General features: G+C 44.0%; 1 protein-coding gene across 1 annotated transcript in view; it reads left to right on the top strand.

Annotated features, from left to right (window-relative positions):
- LOC115128038 (probable E3 ubiquitin-protein ligase HERC1) overlaps nucleotides 1-23,034 on the top strand; it is an 89,063-nt gene that overhangs the window by 21,958 nt on the left and 44,071 nt on the right. The window contains 6 exon segments of the mRNA XM_065016943.1: nucleotides 4,915-5,010; nucleotides 5,189-5,383; nucleotides 12,410-12,721; nucleotides 15,154-15,250; nucleotides 18,622-18,765; nucleotides 21,321-21,448. Of these exon segments, the coding sequence (XP_064873015.1) occupies nucleotides 4,915-5,010; nucleotides 5,189-5,383; nucleotides 12,410-12,721; nucleotides 15,154-15,250; nucleotides 18,622-18,765; nucleotides 21,321-21,448 (972 nt within the window).

The following is a 23,034-nucleotide window of genomic DNA, read 5'->3' on the forward strand; positions in this document are numbered from 1 at the left end:
GTGTATCTGATGTCTCCCTACATGTCTCTGTGTATCTGATGTCTCCTCCTCTGTGTATCTGATGTCTCTGTGTCTCTGTGTATCTGATGTCTCCCTACATGTCTCTGATGTCTCTGTCTCTGTGTATCTGATGTCTCCCTACATGTCTCTGTGTATCTGATGTCTCCCTACATGTCTCTGTGTATCTGATGTCTCCTACATGTCTCTGTGTATCTGATGTCTCCCTATGTCTCTGTGTCTCTCCTACATGTCTCTGTGTATCTGATGTCTCCCTACATGTCTCTGTGTCTCTGATGTCTCCCTACATGTCTCTGTGTATCTGATGTCTCCCTACATGTCTCTGTGTATCTGATGTCTCCCTACATGTCTCTGTGTATCTGATGTCTCCCTACATGTCTCTGTGTCTGACTGTGTATCTGATGTCTCCCTACATGTCTCTGTGTATCTGATGTCTCCCTACATGTCTCTGTGTCTGATGTCTCCCTACATGTCTCTGTGTATCTGATGTCTCCCTACATGTCTCTGTGTCTCTGATGTCTCCTATGATGTCTCTGATGTCTCCCTATGTGTGTATCTGATGTCTCCCTACATGTCTCTGTGTCTGATGTCTCCCTACATGTCTCTGTGTATCTGATGTCTCCCTGTCTCTGTGTCTCTGATGTCTCCCTACATGTCTCTGTGTCTCTGATGTCTGTCTCTGTGTATCTGATGTCTCCCTACATGTCTCTGTGTCTGATGTCTCCCTACATGTGTATCTGATGTCTCCCTGTCTGTGTATCTGATGTCTCCTACATGTCTCTGTGTATCTGATGTCTGTCTCCTGATGTCTCATGTCTCTGTGTATCTGATGTCTCCTACATGTCTCTGTGTCTCTGATGTCTCCCTACATGTCTCTGTGTATCTGATGTCTCCCTACATGTCTCTGTGTATCTGATGTCTCCCTACATGTCTCTGTGTGTCTCTGATGTCTCCCTACATGTCTCTGTGTATCTGATGTCTCCCTACATGTCTCTGTGTCTCTGATGTCTCCTACATGTCTCTGTGTCTCTGATGTCTCCCTACATGTCTCTGTGTATCTGATGTCTCCCTACATGTCTCTGTGTCTCTGATGTCTCCCTACATGTCTCTGTGTCTCTGATGTCTCCCTCTGTATGATGTCTCCTATGTCTCTGTGTCTCTGATGTCTCCCTACATGTCTCTGTGTCTGACTGTGTCTCTGATGTCTCCCTACATGTCTCTGTGTCTGACTGTGTATCTGATGTCTCCCTACATGTCTCTGTGTATCTGATGTCTCCCTACATGTCTCTGTGTATCTGATGTCTCCCTACATGTCTCTGTGTATCTGATGTCTCCCTACATGTCTCTGTGTCTCTGATGTCTCCCTACATGTCTCTGTGTCTCTGATGTCTCCTCTACATGTCTCTGTGTCTCTGTATCTGATGTCTCCCTACATGTCTCTGTGTATCTGATGTCTCCCTACATGTCTCTGATGTCTGATGTCTCCTACATGTCTCTGTGTATGTCTCTGTGTCTCTGATGTCTCCCTACATGTCTCTGTGTCTCTGATGTCTCCCTATATGTCTCTGTGTATCTGATGTCTCCCTACATGTCTCTGTGTATCTGATGTCTCCCTACATGTCTCTGTGTATCTGATGTCTCCCTACATGTCTCTGTGTATCTGATGTCTCCCTATATGTCTCTGTGGCTGACTGTGTCTCTGATGTCTCCCTATATGTCTCTGTGGCTGACTGTGTCTCTGATGTCTCCCTACATGTCTCTGTGTCTCTGATGTCTCCCTATATGTCTCTGTGTCTCTGATGTCTCCCTACATGTCTCTGTGTCTCTGATGTCTCCCTATATGTCTCTGTGTCTCTGATGTCTCCCTACATGTCTCTGTGTCTCTGATGTCTCCCTACATGTCTCTGTGTATCTGATGTCTCCCTACATGTCTCTGTGTCTGACTGTGTATCTGATGTCTCCCTACATGTCTCTGTGTATCTGATGTCTCCCTACATGTCTCTGTGTATCTGATGTCTCCCTATATGTCTCTGTGTCTCTGATGTCTCCCTATATGTCTCTGTGTCTCTGATGTCTCCCTACATGTCTCTGTGTCTCTGATGTCTCCCTACATGTCTCTGTGTATCTGATGTCTCCCTACATGTCTCTGTGTCTGACTGTGTCTCTGATGTCTCCCTACATGTCTCTGTGTATCTGATGTCTCCCTACATGTCTCTGTGTATCTGATGTCTCCCTACATGTCTCTGTGTCTCTGATGTCTCCCTACATGTCTCTGTGTCTCTGATGTCTCCCTATATGTCTCTGTGTCTCTGATGTCTCCCTACATGTCTCTGTGTCTGACTGTGTCTCTGATGTCTCCCTATATGTCTCTGTGTCTCTGATGTCTCCCTACATGTCTCTGTGTCTCTGATGTCTCCCTACATGTCTCTGTGTCTCTGATGTCTCCCTACATGTCTCTGTGTATCTGATGTCTCCCTACATGTCTCTGTGTATCTGATGTCTCCCTACATGTCTCTGTGTCTCTGATGTCTCCCTATATGTCTCTGTGTCTCTGATGTCTCCCTACATGTCTCTGTGTCTCTGATGTCTCCCTACATGTCTCTGTGTCTCTGATGTCTCCCTATATGTCTCTGTGTCTCTGATGTCTCCCTACATGTCTCTGTGTCTCTGATGTCTCCCTATATGTCTCTGTGTCTCTGATGTCTCCCTACATGTCTCTGTGTATCTGATGTCTCCCTACATGTCTCTGTGTATCTGATGTCTCCCTACATGTCTCTGTGTCTCTGATGTCTCCCTATATGTCTCTGTGTCTCTGATGTCTCCCTACATGTCTCTGTGTCTCTGATGTCTCCCTACATGTCTCTGTGTATCTGATGTCTCCCTACATGTCTCTCTGTGTATCTGATGTCTCCCTACATGTCTCTGTGTCTCTGATGTCTCCCTACATGTCTCTGTGTCTCTGATGTCTCCCTATATGTCTCTGTGTCTCTGATGTCTCCCTATATGTCTCTGTGTCTCTGATGTCTCCCTACATGTCTCTGTGTCTGACTGTGTCTCTGATGTCTCCCTATATGTCTCTGTGTCTCTGATGTCTCCCTACATGTCTCTGTGTCTCTGATGTCTCCCTATATGTCTCTGTGTCTCTGATGTCTCCCTACATGTCTCTGTGTCTGACTGTGTATCTGATGTCTCCCTACATGTCTCTGTGTCTCTGATGTCTCCCTACATGTCTCTGTGTATCTGATGTCTCCCTACATGTCTCTGTGTCTCTGATGTCTCCCTACATGTCTCTGTGTCTCTGATGTCTCCCTATATGTCTCTGTGTCTGACTGTGTATCTGATGTCTCCCTACATGTCTCTGTGTATCTGATGTCTCCCTACATGTCTCTGTGTATCTGATGTCTCCCTACATGTCTCTGTGTATCTGATGTCTCCCTATATGTCTCTGTGTATCTGATGTCTCCCTACATGTCTCTGTGTATCTGATGTCTCCCTACATGTCTCTGTGTCTCTGATGTCTCCCTACATGTCTCTGTGTATCTGATGTCTCCCTACATGTCTCTGTGTATCTGATGTCTCCCTACATGTCTCTGTGTATCTGATGTCTCCCTACATGTCTCTGTGTCTGACTGTGTCTCTGATGTCTCCCTACATGTCTCTGTGTCTGACTGTGTATCTGATGTCTCCCTACATGTCTCTGTGTCTCTGATGTCTCCCTACATGTCTCTGTGTCTCTGATGTCTCCCTACATGTCTCTGTGTCTGACTGTGTATCTGATGTCTCCCTACATGTCTCTGTGTATCTGATGTCTCCCTATATGTCTCTGTGTATCTGATGTCTCCCTACATGTCTCTGTGTCTCTGATGTCTCCCTACATGTCTCTGTGTATCTGATGTCTCCCTACATGTCTCTGTGTCTCTGATGTCTCACTACATGTCTCTGTGTCTCTGATGTCTCCCTATATGTCTCTGTGTCTGACTGTGTCTCTGATGTCTCCCTACATGTCTCTGTGTCTCTGATGTCTCCCTACATGTCTCTGTGTATCTGATGTCTCCCTACATGTCTCTGTGTATCTGATGTCTCCCTACATGTCTCTGTGGCTGACTGTGTATCTGATGTCTCCCTACATGTCTCTGTGTCTCTGATGTCTCCCTATATGTCTCTGTGTCTCTGATGTCTCCCTATATGTCTCTGTGTCTGACTGTGTCTCTGATGTCTCCCTACATGTCTCTGTGTCTCTGATGTCTCCCTACATGTCTCTGTGTATCTGATGTCTCCCTACATGTCTCTGTGTATCTGATGTCTCCCTACATGTCTCTGTGTATCTGATGTCTCCCTACATGTCTCTGTGTATCTGATGTCTCCCTACATGTCTCTGTGTATCTGATGTCTCCCTACATGTCTCTGTGGCTGACTGTGTATCTGATGTCTCCCTACATGTCTCTGTGTATCTGATGTCTCTCTACATGTCTCTGTGGCTGACTGTGTATCTGATGTCTCCCTACATGTCTCTGTGTATCTGATGTCTCCCTATATGTCTCTGTGTATCTGATGTCTCCCTATATGTCTCTGTGTCTGACTGTGTATCTGATGTCTCCCTACATGTCTCTGTGGCTGACTGTGTATCTGATGTCTCCCTACATGTCTCTGTGTATCTGATGTCTCCCTACATATCTCTGTGTATCTGATGTCTCCCTACATGTCTCTGTGTATCTGATGTCTCCCTACATGCCTCTGTGTATCTGATGTCTCCCTACATGTCTCTGTGTCTGACTGTGTATCTGATGTCTCCCTACATGTCTCTGTGTATCTGATGTCTCCCTACATGTCTCTGTGGCTGACTGTGTATCTGATGTCTCCCTACATGTCTCTGTGGCTGACTGTGTATCTGTCCAGGGCTCGTCAGCAGACAGGAGTCAGTGGAGGGAACCGACTCGGACATCAGACGGGCTGTGCTCTTTGTATGAAGCAGCTCTCTGTCTGTTCGAAGAGGTAAAATATCAACTCAAAAATAAACAAAAATGTGCAGGTCAATTTACGTTTAAAAATAAAATAATAAAAAGTCTTCTGAACAGCTTTTATATACTGCTTATGAATGCGATATGTATGGGTTACGAAGGTTTATATGTAGGTAGGTAGCCTTCTCAAGTTAAGCACTACTTCCTCCCAGGTGTGCAGGATGGCGTCAGACTACTCCCGTTCCTGTGCCAGCCCAGACAGCCTCCAGACCGGCGAGGCTCCCATGTTGTCAGAGACGTGTGAGGTGTACGTCTGGGGCAGTAACAGCTCCCACCAGCTGGTGGAGGGAACACAGGAGAAGATCCTCCAGCCCAAGTTGGCACCCAGCTTCGCCGACGCACAGACGGTAAGAGACCACAGGTCTCCAAAGGTGTGTGTGTGTGTCATTTCCTGTTTGTCTTTTTATTTTTTATTTTTAAAGCCAGTGGTTCTCGAAGCTCTTCTCGGGTGAACCTCCAGACGTTTCACAATTTTGTTTTGGCCTTGAATTAGGTCACCTGATCTAATCAACGACTTGATGATTAGTTGAATCAGGTGGGTTAGCTCTGAATTAGTTAAAATATATGGAAGGGCTCGTGGGGGGGCCCAGAGGGTTTTGACAACCACTGGTTTATAAGGAAAGCTGATACCCCTCGGTATTACGTCTCTGGAGAAGTTAGCTAGTGTAGCCTAGTTCTGAGAGGAGACTTTAAAGAAGAGACAAAGTGAAAATCCATTGGCGCGTGAAGAGTGGCTTTCATGGATTAAAAAGTAACGGTTACTCTGTGCTTCCCGTCTTCTGTTCTCCAATCATGGTTATTGAGATGTTACATTAAGCTTGGGCGGTATTCGGATTGTCATACCTTCAAGCCTTGTGCCATACTGGGATATTCGGTAATACCGGGATATTCGGTAATACTGGGATATTCAGTAATACCGGGATATTCAGTAATACCGATATTCGTAATACCGGGATATTCAGTAATACCGGGATATTCGTAATACCGATATTCGTAATACCGAGATATTCAGTAATACCGATATTCGGTAATACCGAGATATTCAGTAATACCGAGATATTCAGTAATACCGATATTCGGTAATATTGGGATATTCGGTAATACCGATATTTGGTAATACCGATATTCGCAATATCGGGATATTCAGTAATACCGAGATATTCGATAATATTGGGATATTCAGTAATACCGGGATATTCGGTAATACCGGGATATTCGGTAATATTGGGATATTCAGTAATACCGGGATATTCGGTAATATTGGGATATTCAGTAATACCGGGATATTCGGTAATATTGGGATATTCGGTAATACCGAGATATTCGGTAATACCGGGATATTCGGTAATACCGGGATATTCGGTAATACCGGGATATTCGGTAATACCGGGATATTCAGTAATACCGGGATATTCAGTAATACCGGGATATTCGATAATACCGGCAATGAACAAAATGGGCACAATTTTCAAACCCCACTGAGCTTCTGTAATCCGAAAGGTTAGCAATGCTAACAAGTACATTTAAAATCCCATAGAGAATGCTAACCAAATGCTAACGAGTGCATTGTGAACATTTTATACAGTATTTGACATGGACAGATGTCCTAGCTCATAAAGTTACGCAAAAATGGTACTCACAGTTTGCTGCACGCACAAAACATATATTAGACAGAAAGGGGCTGTGCGGGGGGTCTGCCATACCTAGTCATTTGTACAACTGGATACATTCAACTGAATTGTGTCCAACGCATTTAACCCAGCCCCTCTGAATCAGGGGGGGTGTGCCATAGTCAACATCCACGTCATCTCTTGATTCTCTGCTGTTACCAAGAGAAGCTTAATTCTAGAAGAAACTAACTGCTTAGCTAGATAGCTAACGAGCTACAAAATTAGCAAACCAAATGCACAGAGCATGGAGCACATTTCAGGCAGTTAACTTAATAATCATAAGATATCTAGCTGGAAAACATTTAGTTGTGAATTACATACTGCAACTAGATAGCCTGGCGAGTGACTCACAAGCAATGATGTGTATAAACCCTGGATGACTGACAGGGGTTGCTGTATTGAAGCCACAGGGCAGCCATCTTGGTACTCCTCCTCCGTTGTAAAAAAAGCTATAGAAATGCATTTATAAATGTCTTATTTCATTTTTGACACATTTATTCCATTACAGACACCCTGATGCATACCTTTAACATAAAAAGCTAAACATAAAAATGTTAAATAAAATAAAAATATATTTTTTTGGAGGAGGTAGTCCCCAGTCACGTGCTGTTTGGTGACAAGCACACAACGACCAGAGACCCGGTGTTACAGAAAAATACTTAAATACATGTCGTTTTGTTCTTTGAAACATTTAATTGAAATACTGTAGAGTTCTATCCATTCCTATGGAGGACTGCTCCTACTGGGGAGAACCAATATGGCCGAGCGGTGGGTTCAAAGCCCCTCAATGGCAAGTACATAGTATCAGCAATTCAGGGTTAATATACATGATTGTTCACAAGGCTCCGGGTGTCACGTTCGTCACAATGAGGAGACCGATTAGAAGACATTCTTCTTTTAATTAAACGAAGAACACTTATTAACAAACTAACAAAATGAACGTGAAGCTACAATAGCAAGTGCTGACAGGCAACTACACATAGACAATAACCCACAAAATACCCAAGGAATATGGCTACCTAAATATGGTCCCCAATCAGAGACAACGATAAACAGCTGCCTCTGATTGGGAACCAATCTAGGCTACCATAGAGATAGAAACACCTAGATATACAACAACGTCTAGACATACAAAACCCCCTAGATATACAAAAACCCCTAGACATACAAAACCCCCTAGACATACAAAACCCCCTAGATATACAACAACCCCTAGACAATACAAAAACCCCTAGACATACAACAACCCCTAGATATACAACAACCCCTAGACAATACAAAAACCCCTAGACATACAACAACCCCTAGACATACAACAACCCCTAGACATACAAAACCCCCTAGATATACAACAACCCCTAGACATACAAAACCCCCTAGATATACAACAACCCCTAGACATACAAAACCCCCTAGATATACAACAACCCCTAGACATACAAAACCCCCTAGATATACAAAAACCCCTAGACATACAACAACCCCTAGACATACAAAAACCCCCTAGACATACAAAACCCCCCTAGACAATACAAAAACGACACAAACCACCCTCGTCACACCCTGACCCTGTAACGGCTTTCGTCTGTTGTGGAAAGAGAGTCGGACCGAAATGCAGCGTGGTGGTTACTCATGATCTTTAATAAAGGAAAAATGAACGATACATGAAATAACTGTGAAATACAAAACAACAAACGGAACGTGAAACCTATTACAGCCTATCTGGTGCACACTACACAAAGACAGGAACAATCACCCACAAATTACAAAGCGAAACTGAGGCTACCTAAATACGGTTCCCAATCAGAGACAACTAGAATCACCTGACTCTGATTGAGAATCGCCTCAGGCAGCCAAGCCTATACAACACCCCTAATCAGCCGCGATCCCAAAACTACAAACCCCAATACGAAAAACAACATATAAACCCATGTCACACCCTGGCCTACCCAAACATATAACAAAAACACAAAATACAATGACCAAGGCGTGACACATCTCCTGTCCTGACGGTCTGATATCACAAACCACCCTCGTCACACCCTGACCCGACCAAAATAATAGAGAAAACAAAGACAACTAAGGTCAGGGCGTGACAGCGGGTCTCTGGTCGTTGTGTGCTTGTCACCAAACAGCACGTGACTGGGGACTACCGGTAAAGCTTCGTAATGGATAATGATGTGTCAGGTGAAATTAAGAACACAGTCTTCTTTATCTCCTAACGTATTACACCTGTCCACTGCAGGTATTACACCTGTCCACTGCAGGTATTACACCTGTCCACTGCAGGTATTACACCTGTCCACTGCAGGTATTACACCTGTCCACTGCAGGTATTACACCTGTCCACTGCAGGTATTACACCAGTCCACTGCAGGTATTACACCTGTCCACTGCAGGTATTACACCTGTCCACTGCAGGTATTACACCTGTCCACTGCAGGTATTACACCTGTCCACTGCAGGTATTACACCTGTCCACTGCAGGTATTACACTTGTCCACTGCAGGTATTACACCTGTCCACTGCCACTGGTATTACACCTGTCCACTGCAGGTATTACACCTGTCCACTGCAGGTAATACACCTGTCCACTGCAGGTATTACACCTGTCCACTGCAGGTATTACACCAGTCCACTGCAGGTATTACACCAGTCCACTGCAGGTATTACACCTGTCCACTGCAGGTATTACACCTGTCCACTGCAGGTATTACACCTGTCCACTGCAGGTATTACACCTGTCCACTGCAGGTATTACACCTGTCCACTGCAGGTATTACACCTGTCCACTGCAGGTATTACACCTGTCCACTGCAGGTATTACACCAGTCCACTGCAGGTATTACACCTGTCCACTGCAGGTATTACACCTGTCCACTGCAGGTATTACACCTGTCCACTGCAGGTATTACACCTGTCCACTGCAGGTTTTACACCTGTCCACTGCAGGTATTACACCTGTCCACTGCAGGTATTACACCAGTCCACTGCAGGTAATACACCTGTCCACTGCAGGTATTACACCTGTCCACTGCAGGTATTACACCTGTCCACTGCAGGTATTACACCTGTCCACTGCAGGTATCACACCTGTCCACTGCAGGTATTACACCAGTCCACTGCAGGTAATACACCTGTCCACTGCAGGTATTACACCAGTCCACTGAAGGTATTACACCTGTCCACTGCAGGTATTACACCAGTCCACTGCAGGTAATACACCTGTCCACTGCAGGTATTACACCTGTCCACTGCAGGTATTACACCAGTCCACTGCAGGTATTACACCAGTCCACTGCAGGTATTACACCTGTCCACTGCAGGTATTACACCTGTCCACTGCAGGTATTACACCTGTCCACTGCAGGTTTTACACCTGTCCACTGCAGGTATCACACCTGTCCACTGCAGGTATTACACCAGTCCACTGCAGGTAATACACCTGTCCACTGCAGGTATTACACCTGTCCACTGCAGGTATTACACCTGTCCACTGCAGGTATTACACCTGTCCACTGCAGGTATCACACCTGTCCACTGCAGGTATTACACCAGTCCACTGCAGGTAATACACCTGTCCACTGCAGGTATTACACCTGTCCACTGCAGGTATTACACCAGTCCACTGCAGGTATTACACCTGTCCACTGCAGGTATTACACCTGTCCACTGCAGGTATTACACCTGTCCACTGCAGGTATTACACCTGTCCACTGCAGGTATTACACCTGTCCACTGCAGGTATTTCACTTAAAAAGTAGCTTCTACATTTTTAAAAATGTATTTAAAAAAATAAAATAATAATAATAAAGACATACTTTCTACGTTATTGACGGTATTGGAAAAACCATCCTGTGGCTATTTCCAAATACCCCGGTATACGGTATGACCAAGTGTAACCTGTGTGAAATGGCTAGCTAGTTATACTATACTATCGGTATACCGTCCAAGTGTAACCAGTATGAAATGGCTAGCTAGTTATACTATACTGTCGGTATACCGTCCAAGTGTAACCAGTATGAAATGGCTAGCTAGTTATACTATACTATCGGTATACCGTCCAAGTGTAACCAGTATGAAATGGCTAGCTAGTTATACTATACTATCAGTATACCGTCTAAGTGTAACCAGTATGAAATGGCTAGCTAGTTATACTATACTGTCGGTATACCGTCCAAGTGTAACCAGTATGAAATGGCTAGCTAGTTATACTAACCTATCGGTATACCGTCCAAGTGTAACCAGTGTGAAATGGCTAGCTAGTTATACTAACCTATCGGTATACCGTTCAAGTGTAACCTGTGTGAAATGGCTAGCTAGTTATACTATACTATCGGTATACCGTCCAAGTGTAACCAGTGTGAAATGGCTAGCTAGTTATACTAACCTATCGGTATACCGTCCAAGTGTAACCTGTGTGAAATGGCTAGCTAGTTATACTATACTATCGGTATACCGTCCAAGTGTAACCAGTGTGAAATGGCTAGCTAGTTATACTAACCTATCGGTATACCGTCCAAGTGTAACCAGTGTGAAATGGCTAGCTAGTTATACTAACCTATCGGTATACCGTCCAAGTGTAACCAGTGTGTTAAGTTAGTATAACTAGCTAGCCATATCAGCATATCGTCCAAGTGTAACCAGTGTGAAATGGCTAGCTAGTTATACTATACTGTCGGTATACCGTCCAAGTGTAACCAGTGTGAAATGGCTAGCTAGTTATACTAACCTATCGGTATACCGTCCAAGTGTAACCAGTGTGAAATGGCTAGATAGTTATACTAACCTATCGGTATACCGTCCAAGTGTAACCAGTGTGAAATGGCTAGATAGTTATACTATACTGTCGGTATACCGTCCAAGTGTAACCAGTGTGTTAAGTTAGTATAACTAGCTAGCCATATCAGCATATCGTCCAAGTGTAACCAGTGTGAAATGGCTAGCTAGTTATACTATACTGTCGGTATACCGTCCAAGTGTAACCAGTGTGAAATGGCTAGCTAGTTATACTAACCTATCGGTATACCGTCCAAGTGTAACCAGTGTGAAATGGCTAGCTAGTTATACTAACCTATCGGTATACCGTCCAAGTGTAACCAGTGTGAAATGGCTAGCTAGTTATACTAACCTATCGGTATACCGTCCAAGTGTAACCAGTGTGAAATGGCTAGCTAGTTATACTAACCTATCGGTATACCGTCCAAGTGTAACCAGTGTGAAATGGCTAGATAGTTATACTATACTATCGGTATACCGTCCAAGTGTAACCAGTGTGAAATGGCTAGATAGTTATACTAACCTATCGGTATACCGTCCAAGTGTAACCAGTGTGAAATGGCTAGATAGTTATACTATACTGTCGGTATACCGTCCAAGTGTAACCAGTGTGTTAAGTTAGTATAACTAGCTAGCCATATCAGCATATCGTCCAAGTGTAACCAGTGTGAAATGGCTAGATAGTTATACTATACTGTCGGTATACCGTCCAAGTGTAACCAGTGTGTTAAGTTAGTATAACTAGCTAGCCATATCAGCATATCGTCCAAGTGTAACCAGTGTGAAATGGCTAGCTAGTTATACTATACTGTCGGTATACCGTCCAAGCCTATATTGAATGTCTTAAACCAGTGTCCCTTAACGCTGGTCAATGCCCATTGACAAGTGTGAATCCTAAACCCTGTGCTTGTCTGTCTGTGTCAGATTGAGGCAGGCCAATATTGCACCTTCGTCATCTCTTCTGACGGCTCTGTCAGAGCCTGTGGTAAAGGCAGCTACGGCAGATTGGGTCTGGGAGACTCCAACAACCAATCGTCTCTCAAGAAGCTGACCTTTGAACCTCACCGCGCCATCAAAAAGGTGACGTCTTCGAAGGGGTCGGACGGACACACACTGGCCTTCACCACGGAGGGAGAGGTGTTCAGTTGGGGAGACGGGGACTACGGAAAGTTGGGGCATGGGAACAGCTCCACACAGAAGTACCCCAAACTCATCCAGGGACCTCTGCAGGGAAAGGTAGGACTCAGACCACCACAGCCCCTAGACCATCACAGACCACCACAGCCCCCAGACCATCACAGCCCCCAGACCATCACAGCCCACAGACAACCACAGCCCCTAGACCACCACAGCCCCTAGACCACCACAGCCCCTAGACCACCACAGCCCCCAGACCACCACAGCCCCCAGACCACCACAGCCCCTAGACCACCACAGCCCCTAGACCACCACAGCCCCCAGACCACCACAGCCCCCAGACCACCACAGCCCCTAGACCACCACAGCCCCTAGACCACCACAGCCCCTAGACCACCACAGCCCCTAGGCCATCACAGACCACCACAGCCCCCAGACCATCACAGCCCCCAGACCATCACAGCCCACAGACAACCACAGCCCCTAGACCACCACAGCCCCTAGACCACCACAGCCCCTAGACCACCACAGCCCCCAGACCACCACAGCCCCCAGACCACCACAGCCCCTAGACCACCACAGCCCCTAGACCACCACAGCCCCCAGACCACCACAGCCCCCAGACCACCACAGCCCCTAGACCACCACAGCCCCTAGACCACCACAGCCCCTAGACCACCACAGCCCCTAGGCCACCACAGACCACCACAGCCCCTAGACCACCACAGCCCCTAGACCACCACAGCCCCTAGGCCACCACAGACCACCACAGCCCCTAGACCACCACAGCCCCTAGACCACCACAGCCCCCAGCACCACAGCCCCTAGACCACCACAGCCCCCAGCCCCCAGCACCACAGCCCCTAGACCACCACAGCCCCCAGCACCACAGCCCCCAGCACCACGCCCCTAGACCACCACAGCCCCCAACACCACAGCCCCTAGACCACCACAGCCCCCAGCACCACAGCCCCCAGCACCACAGCCCCAGACCACCACAGCCCCCAGACCAAAACAGCCCCTAGACCACCACAGCCCCCAGACCACCACAGCCCCAGACCACCACAGCCCCTAGACCACCACAGCCCCTAGACCACCACAGCCCCCAGACCACCACAGCCCCCAGACCACCACAGCCCCCAGACCATCACAGCCCCCAGACCACCACAGCCCCTAGACCACCACAGCCCCCAGACCACCACAGCCCCCAGACCACCACAGCCCCCAGCACCACAGCCCCAGACCACCACAGCCCCTAGACCACCACAGCCCCTAGACCACCACAGCCCCCAGACCACCACAGCCCCCAGACCACCACAGCCCCTAGACCACCACAGCCCCTAGACCACCACAGCCCCCAGACCACCACAGCCCCCAGACCACCACAGCCCCCAGACCATCACAGCCCCTAGACCACCACAGCCCCTAGACCACCACAGCCCCTAGACCACCACAGCCCCTAGACCACCACAGCCCCCAGACCACCACAGCCCCCAGCACCACAGCCCCCAGACCACCACAGCCCCTAGACCACCACAGCCCCTAGACCACCACAGCCCCTAGACCACCACAGCCCCCAGACCACCACAGCCCCTAGACCACCAAGCCCCTAGACCACCACAGCCCCTAGACCACCACAGCCCCAGACCACCACAGCCCCCAGACCACCACAGCCCCTAGACCACCACAGCCCCTAGACCACCACAGCCCCTAGACCACCACAGCCCCTAGACCACCACCCTGTGTTGTTTGTCATGACTTGTTTGAGATAATTCACCGAAAACAAAATGGTGCTTTACCAATAGAGATGTGTTGAGTGTTATTGTAAGGGATAATCAACCAGAGACTATGTGTTCTCTAATATAATAATATACATAATGGTGCTTTACCAATAGAGATGTGTTGAGTGTTATTGTAAGGGATAATCAACCAGAGACTATGTGTTCTCTAATATAATAATATATATAATATAATAATATATATAATATAATAATATAATATATAATAATAATGAACACCGTGGGAAGGTGTGTTTCCACGGTAACCGAGAGGAACCGATTTCCCACGGAGTCACGTTATCTTCCAGAGAACACATTATAGAGCCCCTCCTTGATTTTTATATCCCTTTTTATACCAAAGGCTATAATTGAACACATTTGCCAGGTAGAAATATGTTTATCATACACTTGAAACAGTGGGGCAAGTTTACAGTAGTTGCCTCGGTAACCAAACAGACTGGTTAGCTTAGCTAACCGAACCACCAAGTCCTAGTTCGCTATTATGAAAATCTTAATTCAACACTGCCAATAATTCCACTTTTACTTTCAAAAGCAGCTGAAACATCTAAGAATGAACTATAGTCATTTAATTATCCCGGGCATTATAGGATACATGACGCATGCTCTAGAAAAGCCCTTCCGAGCCAATCAGAAACGGGGTTTTCAACAATGACATGGTATAATAATGTGTCATTTCATCAAACGAGTATGTTTTAGTGTGTCATGTCTCAATGCCGAATGTTGTTGGGCCAGGTGGTGGTGTGTGTGTCAGCGGGCTACCGACACAGTGCAGCGGTCAGTGAGGATGGAGAGCTCTACACGTGGGGTGAAGGAGACTTCGGGAGATTAGGTAAATGTTAGCACTATTAGCATCCTGAACATTATTACCTCTGAACATTATTAACACTAAACATTATCAGCACTCTGAACATTATTAACACTAAACATTATCAGCACCCTGAACATTATTAACACTAAACATTATCAGCACCCTGAACATTATTAACACTAAACATTATCAGCACCCTGAACATTATTAACACTGAACATTATTAACACTGAACATTATTAACACTGAACATTATTAACACTGAACATTATTAACACTGAACATTATTAACACTGAACATTATTAACACTGAACATTATCAGCACCCTGAACATTATTAACACTGAACATTATTAACACTGAACATTATTAACACTGAACATTATTAACACTAAACATTATTAACACTGAACATTATTAACACTGAACATTATTAACACTAAACATTATTAACACTGAACATTATTAACACTAAACATTATCAGCACTCTGAACATTATTACCACTGAACATTATTAACACTAAACATTATCAGCACCCTGAACATTATTAACACTGAACATTATTAACACTGAACATTATTAACACTGAACATTATTAACACTGAACATTATTAACACTAAACATTATCAGCACCCTGAACATTATTAACACTAAACATTATCAGCACTCTGAACATTATTAACACTAAACATTATTAACACTGAACATTATCAGCACTCTGAACATTATTAACACTGAACATTATTAACACTGAACATTATTAACACTGAACATTATCAGCACCCTGAACATTATTAACTCTGAATATTATCAGCACCCTGAACATTATTAACACTGAACATTATTACCTCTGAACATTATTAACACTGAACATTATCAGCACTCTGAACATTATTACACGGAACATTATCAGCACTCTGAACATTATTAACACTAAACATTATTAACACTAAACATTATCAGCACCCTGAACATTATTAACACTGAACATTATTAACACTGAACATTATTAACACTGAACATTATTAACTCTGAACATTATTAACACTGAACATTATTAACACTGAACATTATCAGCACCCTGAACATGATTAACTCTGAACATTATCAGCACTCTGAACATTATTACCTCTGAACATTATTAACACTAAACATTATCAGCACTCTGAACATTATTTCTCTACTGTCTGGTTGATAATATATTTCTCCACTGTCTGGTTGATGATATATATCTCTACTGTCTGGTTGATAATATATTTCTCCACTGTCTGGTTGATATGTTGATAATATATTTCTCCACTGTCTGGTTGATAATATATTTCTCCACTGTCTGGTTGATAATATATTTCTCCACTGTCTGGTTGATATGTTGATAATATATTTCTCCACTGTCTGGTTGATAATATATTTCTCTACTGTCTGGTGGATAATATATTTCTCCACTGTCTGGTTGATAATATATTTCTCCACTGTCTGGTTGATATGTTGATAATATATTTCTTCACTGTCTGGTTGGTATGTTGATAATATATTTCTCCGCTGTCTGGTTGATATGTTGATAATATATTTCTCCACTGTCTGGTTGGTATGTTGATAATATATTTCTCCGCTGTCTGGTTGATAATATATTTCTCTGCTGTCTGGTTGATATGTTGATAATATATATCTCCGCTGTCTGGTTGATAATATATTTCTCTGCTGTCTGGTTGATATGTTGATAATATATATCTCCACTGTCTGGTTGATAATATATTTCTCTACTGTCTGGTTGATAATATATTTCTCTGCTGTCTGGTTGATAATATATTTCTCCCCTGTCTGGTTGATAATATATTTCTCTGCTGTCTGGTTGATAATATATTTCTCTGCTGTCTGGTTGATATGTTGATAATATATTTCTCCACTGTCTGGTTGGTATGTTGATAATATATTTCTCTGCTGTCTGGTTGATAATATATTTCTCTGCTGTCTGGTTGATATGTTGATAATATATATCTCCGCTGTCTGGTTGATAATATATTTCTCTGCTGTCTGGTTGATAATATATTTCTCTACTGTCTGGTTGATAATATATTTCTCTGCTGTCTGGTTGATATGTTGATAATATATTTCTCTACTGTCTGGTTGATATGTTGATAATATATTTCTCTGCTGTCTGGTTGATAATATATTTCTCTACTGTCTGGTTGATATGTTGATAATATATTTCTCCACTGTCTGGTTGATAATATATTTCTCTGCTGTCTGGTTGATAATATATTTCTCCACTGTCTGGTTGATAATATATTTCTCTGCTGTCTGGTTGATAATATATTTCTCTGCTGTCTGGTTGATAATATATTTCTCTACTGTCTGGTTGATAATATATTTCTCTACTGTCTGGTTGATATGTTGATAATATATTTCTCCACTGTCTGGTTGATAATATATTTCTCTACTGTCTGGTTGATATGTTGATAATATATTTCTCTACTGTCTGGTTGATAATATATTTCTCCACTGTCTGGTTGGTATGTTGATAATATATTTCTCTACTGTCTGGTTGATATGTTGATAATATATTTCTCTACTGTCTGGTTGATATGTTGATAATATATCTCTCTACTGTCTGGTTGATAATATATTTCTCCACTGTCTGGTTGATAATATATTTCTCTACTGTCTGGTTGATATGTTGATGATATATTTCTCTACTGTCTGGTTGATAATATATATCTCCACTGTCTGGTTGATAATATATTTCTCCACTGTCTGGTTGATAATATATTTCTCTACTGTCTGGTTGATATGTTGATAATATATTTCTCCACTGTCTGGTTGATAATATATTTCTCTACTGTCTGGTTGATATGTTGATAATATATATCTCCACTGTCTGGTTGATAATATATATCTCCACTGTCTGGTTGATAATATATTTCTCTGCTGTCTGGTTGATATGTTGATAATATATATCTCCGCTGTCTGGTTGATAATATATATCTCCACTGTCTGGTTGATAATATATTTCTCTGCTGTCTGGTTGATAATATATTTCTCCACTGTCTGGTTGATATGTTGATAATATATTTCTCCACTGTCTGGTTGATAATATATATCTCCACTGTCTGGTTGATAATATATTTCTCCACTGTCTGGTTGATATGTTGATAATATATTTCTCCACTGTCTGGTTGATAATATATTTCTCTACTGTCTGGTTGATAATATATTTCTCTACTGTCTGGTTGATATGTTGATAATATATTTCTCAGCTGTCTGGTTGATAATATATTTCTCTGCTGTCTGGTTGATAATATATTTCTCCACTGTCTGGTTGATATGTTGATAATATATATCTCCCCCGTCTGGTGTCTTGACATATCTCTCCTCTGTGTTTTGGTGTGCAGGTCACGGAGACAGCAACAGCAGAAACATTCCTACTCTGGTCAAAGACATCAGCAACGTAGGAGAGGTGTCTTGTGGGAGTTCTCACACCATAGCTTTGTCAAAAGATGGCCGCACCGTGTGGTCCTTCGGAGGGGGAGACAACGGTGGGTGAAGTCTCAGGACGCGAGGCTGGAATCCATCGGGGGCTTTTATATCAGCGCCATCATGTGGAAACTATCACTAGATCTCTAAATGTCCACATATATATGGAAATATAAAAGTCAATATATAAATCAATAAATATAGTTTATTGTGTAATTCTATCTTCATATTGAAGAATGGGTTTTTACATATACGATTGGCAATATATCTCTAAATGTCGACATATATATGGAAATATAAAAGTCAATATATAAATCAATAAATATAGTTTATTGTGTAATTCTATCTTCATATTGAAGAATGGGTTTTACATAAACGATACGATTGGTAATATATCTATAAATGTAGACATATATATGGAAATATAAAAGTCAATATATAAATCAATAAATATAGTTTATTGTGTAATTCTATCTTCATATTACATTTACATTCAAGTCATTTAGCAGACGCTCTTATCCAGAGCGACTTACAAATTGGTGCGTTCACCTTAAGACATCCAGTGGAACAGCCACTTTACAATAGTGCATCTAAATCTTTTAAGGGGGGTGAGAAGGATTACTTTATCCTATCCTAGGTATTCCTGAAAGAGGTGGGGTTTCAGGTGTCTCCGGAAGGTGGTGATTGACTCCGCTGTCCTGGCGTCGTGAGGGAGTTTGTTCCACCATTGGGGGGCCAGAGCAGCGAACAGTTTTGACTGGGCTGCGCGGGAACTGTACTTCCTCAGTGGTAGGGAGGCGAGCAGGCCAGAGGTGGATGAACGCAGTGCCCTTGTTTGGGTGTAGGGCCTGATCAGAGCCTGGAGGTACTGAGGTGCCGTTCCCCTCACAGCTCCGTAGGCAAGCACCATGGTCTTGTAGCGGATGCGAGCTTCAACTGGAAGCCAGTGGAGAGAGCGGAGGAGCGGGGTGACGTGAGAGAACTTGGGAAGGTTGAACACCAGACGGGCTGCGGCGTTCTGGATGAGTTGTAGGGGTTTAATGGCACAGGCAGGGAGCCCAGCCAACAGCGAGTTGCAGTAATCCAGACGGGAGATGACAAGTGCCTGGATTAGGACCTGCGCCGCTTCCTGTGTGAGGCAGGGTCGTACTCTGCGGATGTTGTAGAGCATGAACCTACAAGAACGGGCCACCGCCTTGATGTTAGTTGAGAACGACAGGGTGTTGTCCGGGATCACGCCAAAGTTCTTAGCGCTCTGGGAGGAGGACACAATGGAGTTGTCAACCGTGATGGCGAGATCATGGAACGGGCAGTCCTTCCCCGGGAGGAAGAGCAGCTCCGTCTTGCCGAGGTTCAGCTTGAGGTGGTGATCCGTCATCCACACTGATATGTCTGCCAGACATGCAGAGATGCGATTCGCCACCTGGTCATCAGAAGGGGAAAGGAGAAGATTAATTGTGTGTCGTCTGCATAGCAATGATAGGAGAGACCATGTGAGGTTATGACAGAGCCAAGTGACTTGGTGTATAGCGAGAATAGGAGAGGGCCTAGAACAGAGCCCTGGGGGACGCCAGTGGTGAGAGCGTGTGGTGAGGAGACAGATTCTCGCCACGCCACCTGGTAGGAGCGACCTGTCAGGTAGGACGCAATCAAGCGTGGGCCGCGCCGGAGATGCCCAACTCGGAGAGGGTGGAGAGGAGGATCTGATGGTTCACAGTATCGAAGGCAGCCGATAGGTCTAGAAGGATGAGAGCAGAGGAGAGAGAGTTAGCTTTAGCAGTGCGGAGGGCCTCCGTGATACAGAGAAGAGCAGTCTCAGTTGAATGACTAGTCTTGAAACCTGACTGATTTGGATCAAGAAGGTCATTCTGAGAGAGATAGCGGGAGAGCTGGCCAAGGACGGCACGTTCAAGAGTTTTGGAGAGAAAAGAAAGAAGGGATACTGGTCTGTAGTTGTTGACATCGGAGGGATCGAGTGTAGGTTTTTTCAGAAGGGGTGCAACTCTCGCTCTCTTGAAGACAGAAGGGACGTAGCCAGCGGTCAGGGATGAGTTGATGAGCGAGGTGAGGTAAGGGAGAAGGTCTCCGGAAATGGTCTGGAGAAGAGAGGAGGGAATAGGGTCAAGCGGGCAGGTTGTTGGGCGGCCGGCCGTCACAAGACGCGAGATTTCATCTGGAGAGAGAGGGGAGAAAGAGGTCAGAGCACAGGGTAGGGCAGTGTGAGCAGAACCAGCGGTGTCGTTTGACTTAGCAAACGAGGATCGGATGTCGTCGACCTTCTTTTCAAAATATTGAATAATGGGTTTTACATAAACGATACGATTGGCAATATATCTCTAAATGTCGACATATATATGGAAATATAAAAGACAATATATAAATCAATAAATATAGTTTATTGTGTAATTCTATCTTCATATTGAATAATGGGTTTTTACATATACGATTGGCAATATATCTATAAATGTCGACATATATATGGAAGTATAAAAGTCAATATATAAATCAATGAATAGAATTACACAATACACTATATCTTCATATTGAAGAATGGGTTTTTACATAAATAATATGATTGGCAATATGTCTCTAAATGTCTCATTTGTCTATCCTGCAGGGAAACTGGGGCATGGAGATACAAACCGTGTCTATAAACCCAAAGTAGTGGAGGCCTTGCAGGGGATGTTCATAAGGAAAGTGTGTGCTGGAAGCCAGTCCTCCCTGGCCCTGACCTCCACTGGACAGGTACGACTGGACTGTTTTACTGACTGTTTTACCCTTTAGAAACGGGAGGGAGGAATCTGGAACATCTGGACCTGTCCCTGGGCAGAGCGGTCCATGCCAGGCTGTGTGTTCTACATGCTATATTTCTATACTGACCTGTCCCTGGGCAGAGCGGTCCATGCCAGGCTGTGTGTTCTACATGCTATATTTCTATACTGACCTGTCCCTGGGCATCATGTCTCTTCTACATGCTATATTTCTATACTAACCTGTCCCTGGGCAGAGCGGTTCACGCCAGGCTGTGTGTTCTAGATGCTATATTTCTACACTGACATGTCCCTGGGCATCATGTCTCTTCTACATGCTATAACTTCACTTGTCTCTTGTAAAATAGTTTTTTTTTTTTACTTCAAGGGAGGGATGGTATCCTGGTTAAATACAAGTTAAATGAAGTGTATTGCACAGGGACATGGGTCACAACAACAACGACAGACGATGCCTTTGGGGATAAAAAACACTGGCTGCGGCTTGGGTTTGATCTTGGAATTCTGCTAGTCAACGATTCAAGGAATTCTTTCATTTGTGAATGAACAGAAGACTGTTTTGTTGATATAATCTCTCCCTGGTTGTGTGGAGTGTTGCTGTTTTCACTTAACACTATATTATATGTCCTGTAGCAATGATCTCTGGTACTCTTGAGTCTGGTCATAGTAAGAAAGAGACACAACTCCTGTTATTCACATTGTGTTGCTCATTGTGTTACTGTTAATAACCAGGATGTTAAAATAAGTATTTATCACAAAACAGTTCCCTTTAGTCCAACTGACAATACTATCAAAGATCTTTACAACTTAACCAAGATAGACCACAGCCTGTCGTTTCCAATGGGAACAAACGAGTCATAGTGGGCAGAACAAGCAAGGAGGTGGGCAGAGCCAATCACGAGATAGGGAGATTCTATTGGCTCATTCTAGCATGCATCTGCATAATTATTTACCTTTAGTGAACACCTCCCTGCCTTTCAGTCCTTCTACACAACGCAATAAAAAAAAATGTTTTAAATTAAAAGGGTAAAGTCTACAAAACTTTGTCCACTCTATTCATAACAGATTTTAGTTTTTGGAACAGAACTGTTTAATCGATGAGAAAATTAGCAGAATGTCTGCCAAAATCCATGTTGTTCCATGTTCTCCCACTGCTAGCCAGTGGTCTTCCTGTCACTACCATAGTGAGTGGAAACGCCAAGCAGCTGCTTCACATTTATACAGGCAGTGAAATATCTGTCTCGTTGTTCTATCGATACTGTCTGCAAGTAACTTCCTGTCGCGATGTCTTTATATATGACCTGGTTCCAGGTATATTTGACATGGCAATAACCATAGGAGTTGGCAAGACCGTATAAACAGATCGGGGACCAGGCTCCTTTCAATATGCAAACCCTTTAATCCTGACTGGTTCTAGTGACTGGTTCTATGTCCTGTGTTCTAGTGACTGGTTCTATATACTGTGTTGTAGTAACTGGTCCTGTGTTCTAGTGACTGGTTCTAGTGACTGGTTCTATGCCCTGTGTTCTAGTGACTGGTTCTAGTAACTGGTCCTGTGTTGTA

Source organism: Oncorhynchus nerka, unplaced genomic scaffold (genome assembly GCF_034236695.1).
Source record: "Oncorhynchus nerka isolate Pitt River unplaced genomic scaffold, Oner_Uvic_2.0 unplaced_scaffold_727, whole genome shotgun sequence".
Lineage (NCBI taxonomy): Eukaryota > Metazoa > Chordata > Actinopteri > Salmoniformes > Salmonidae > Oncorhynchus > Oncorhynchus nerka.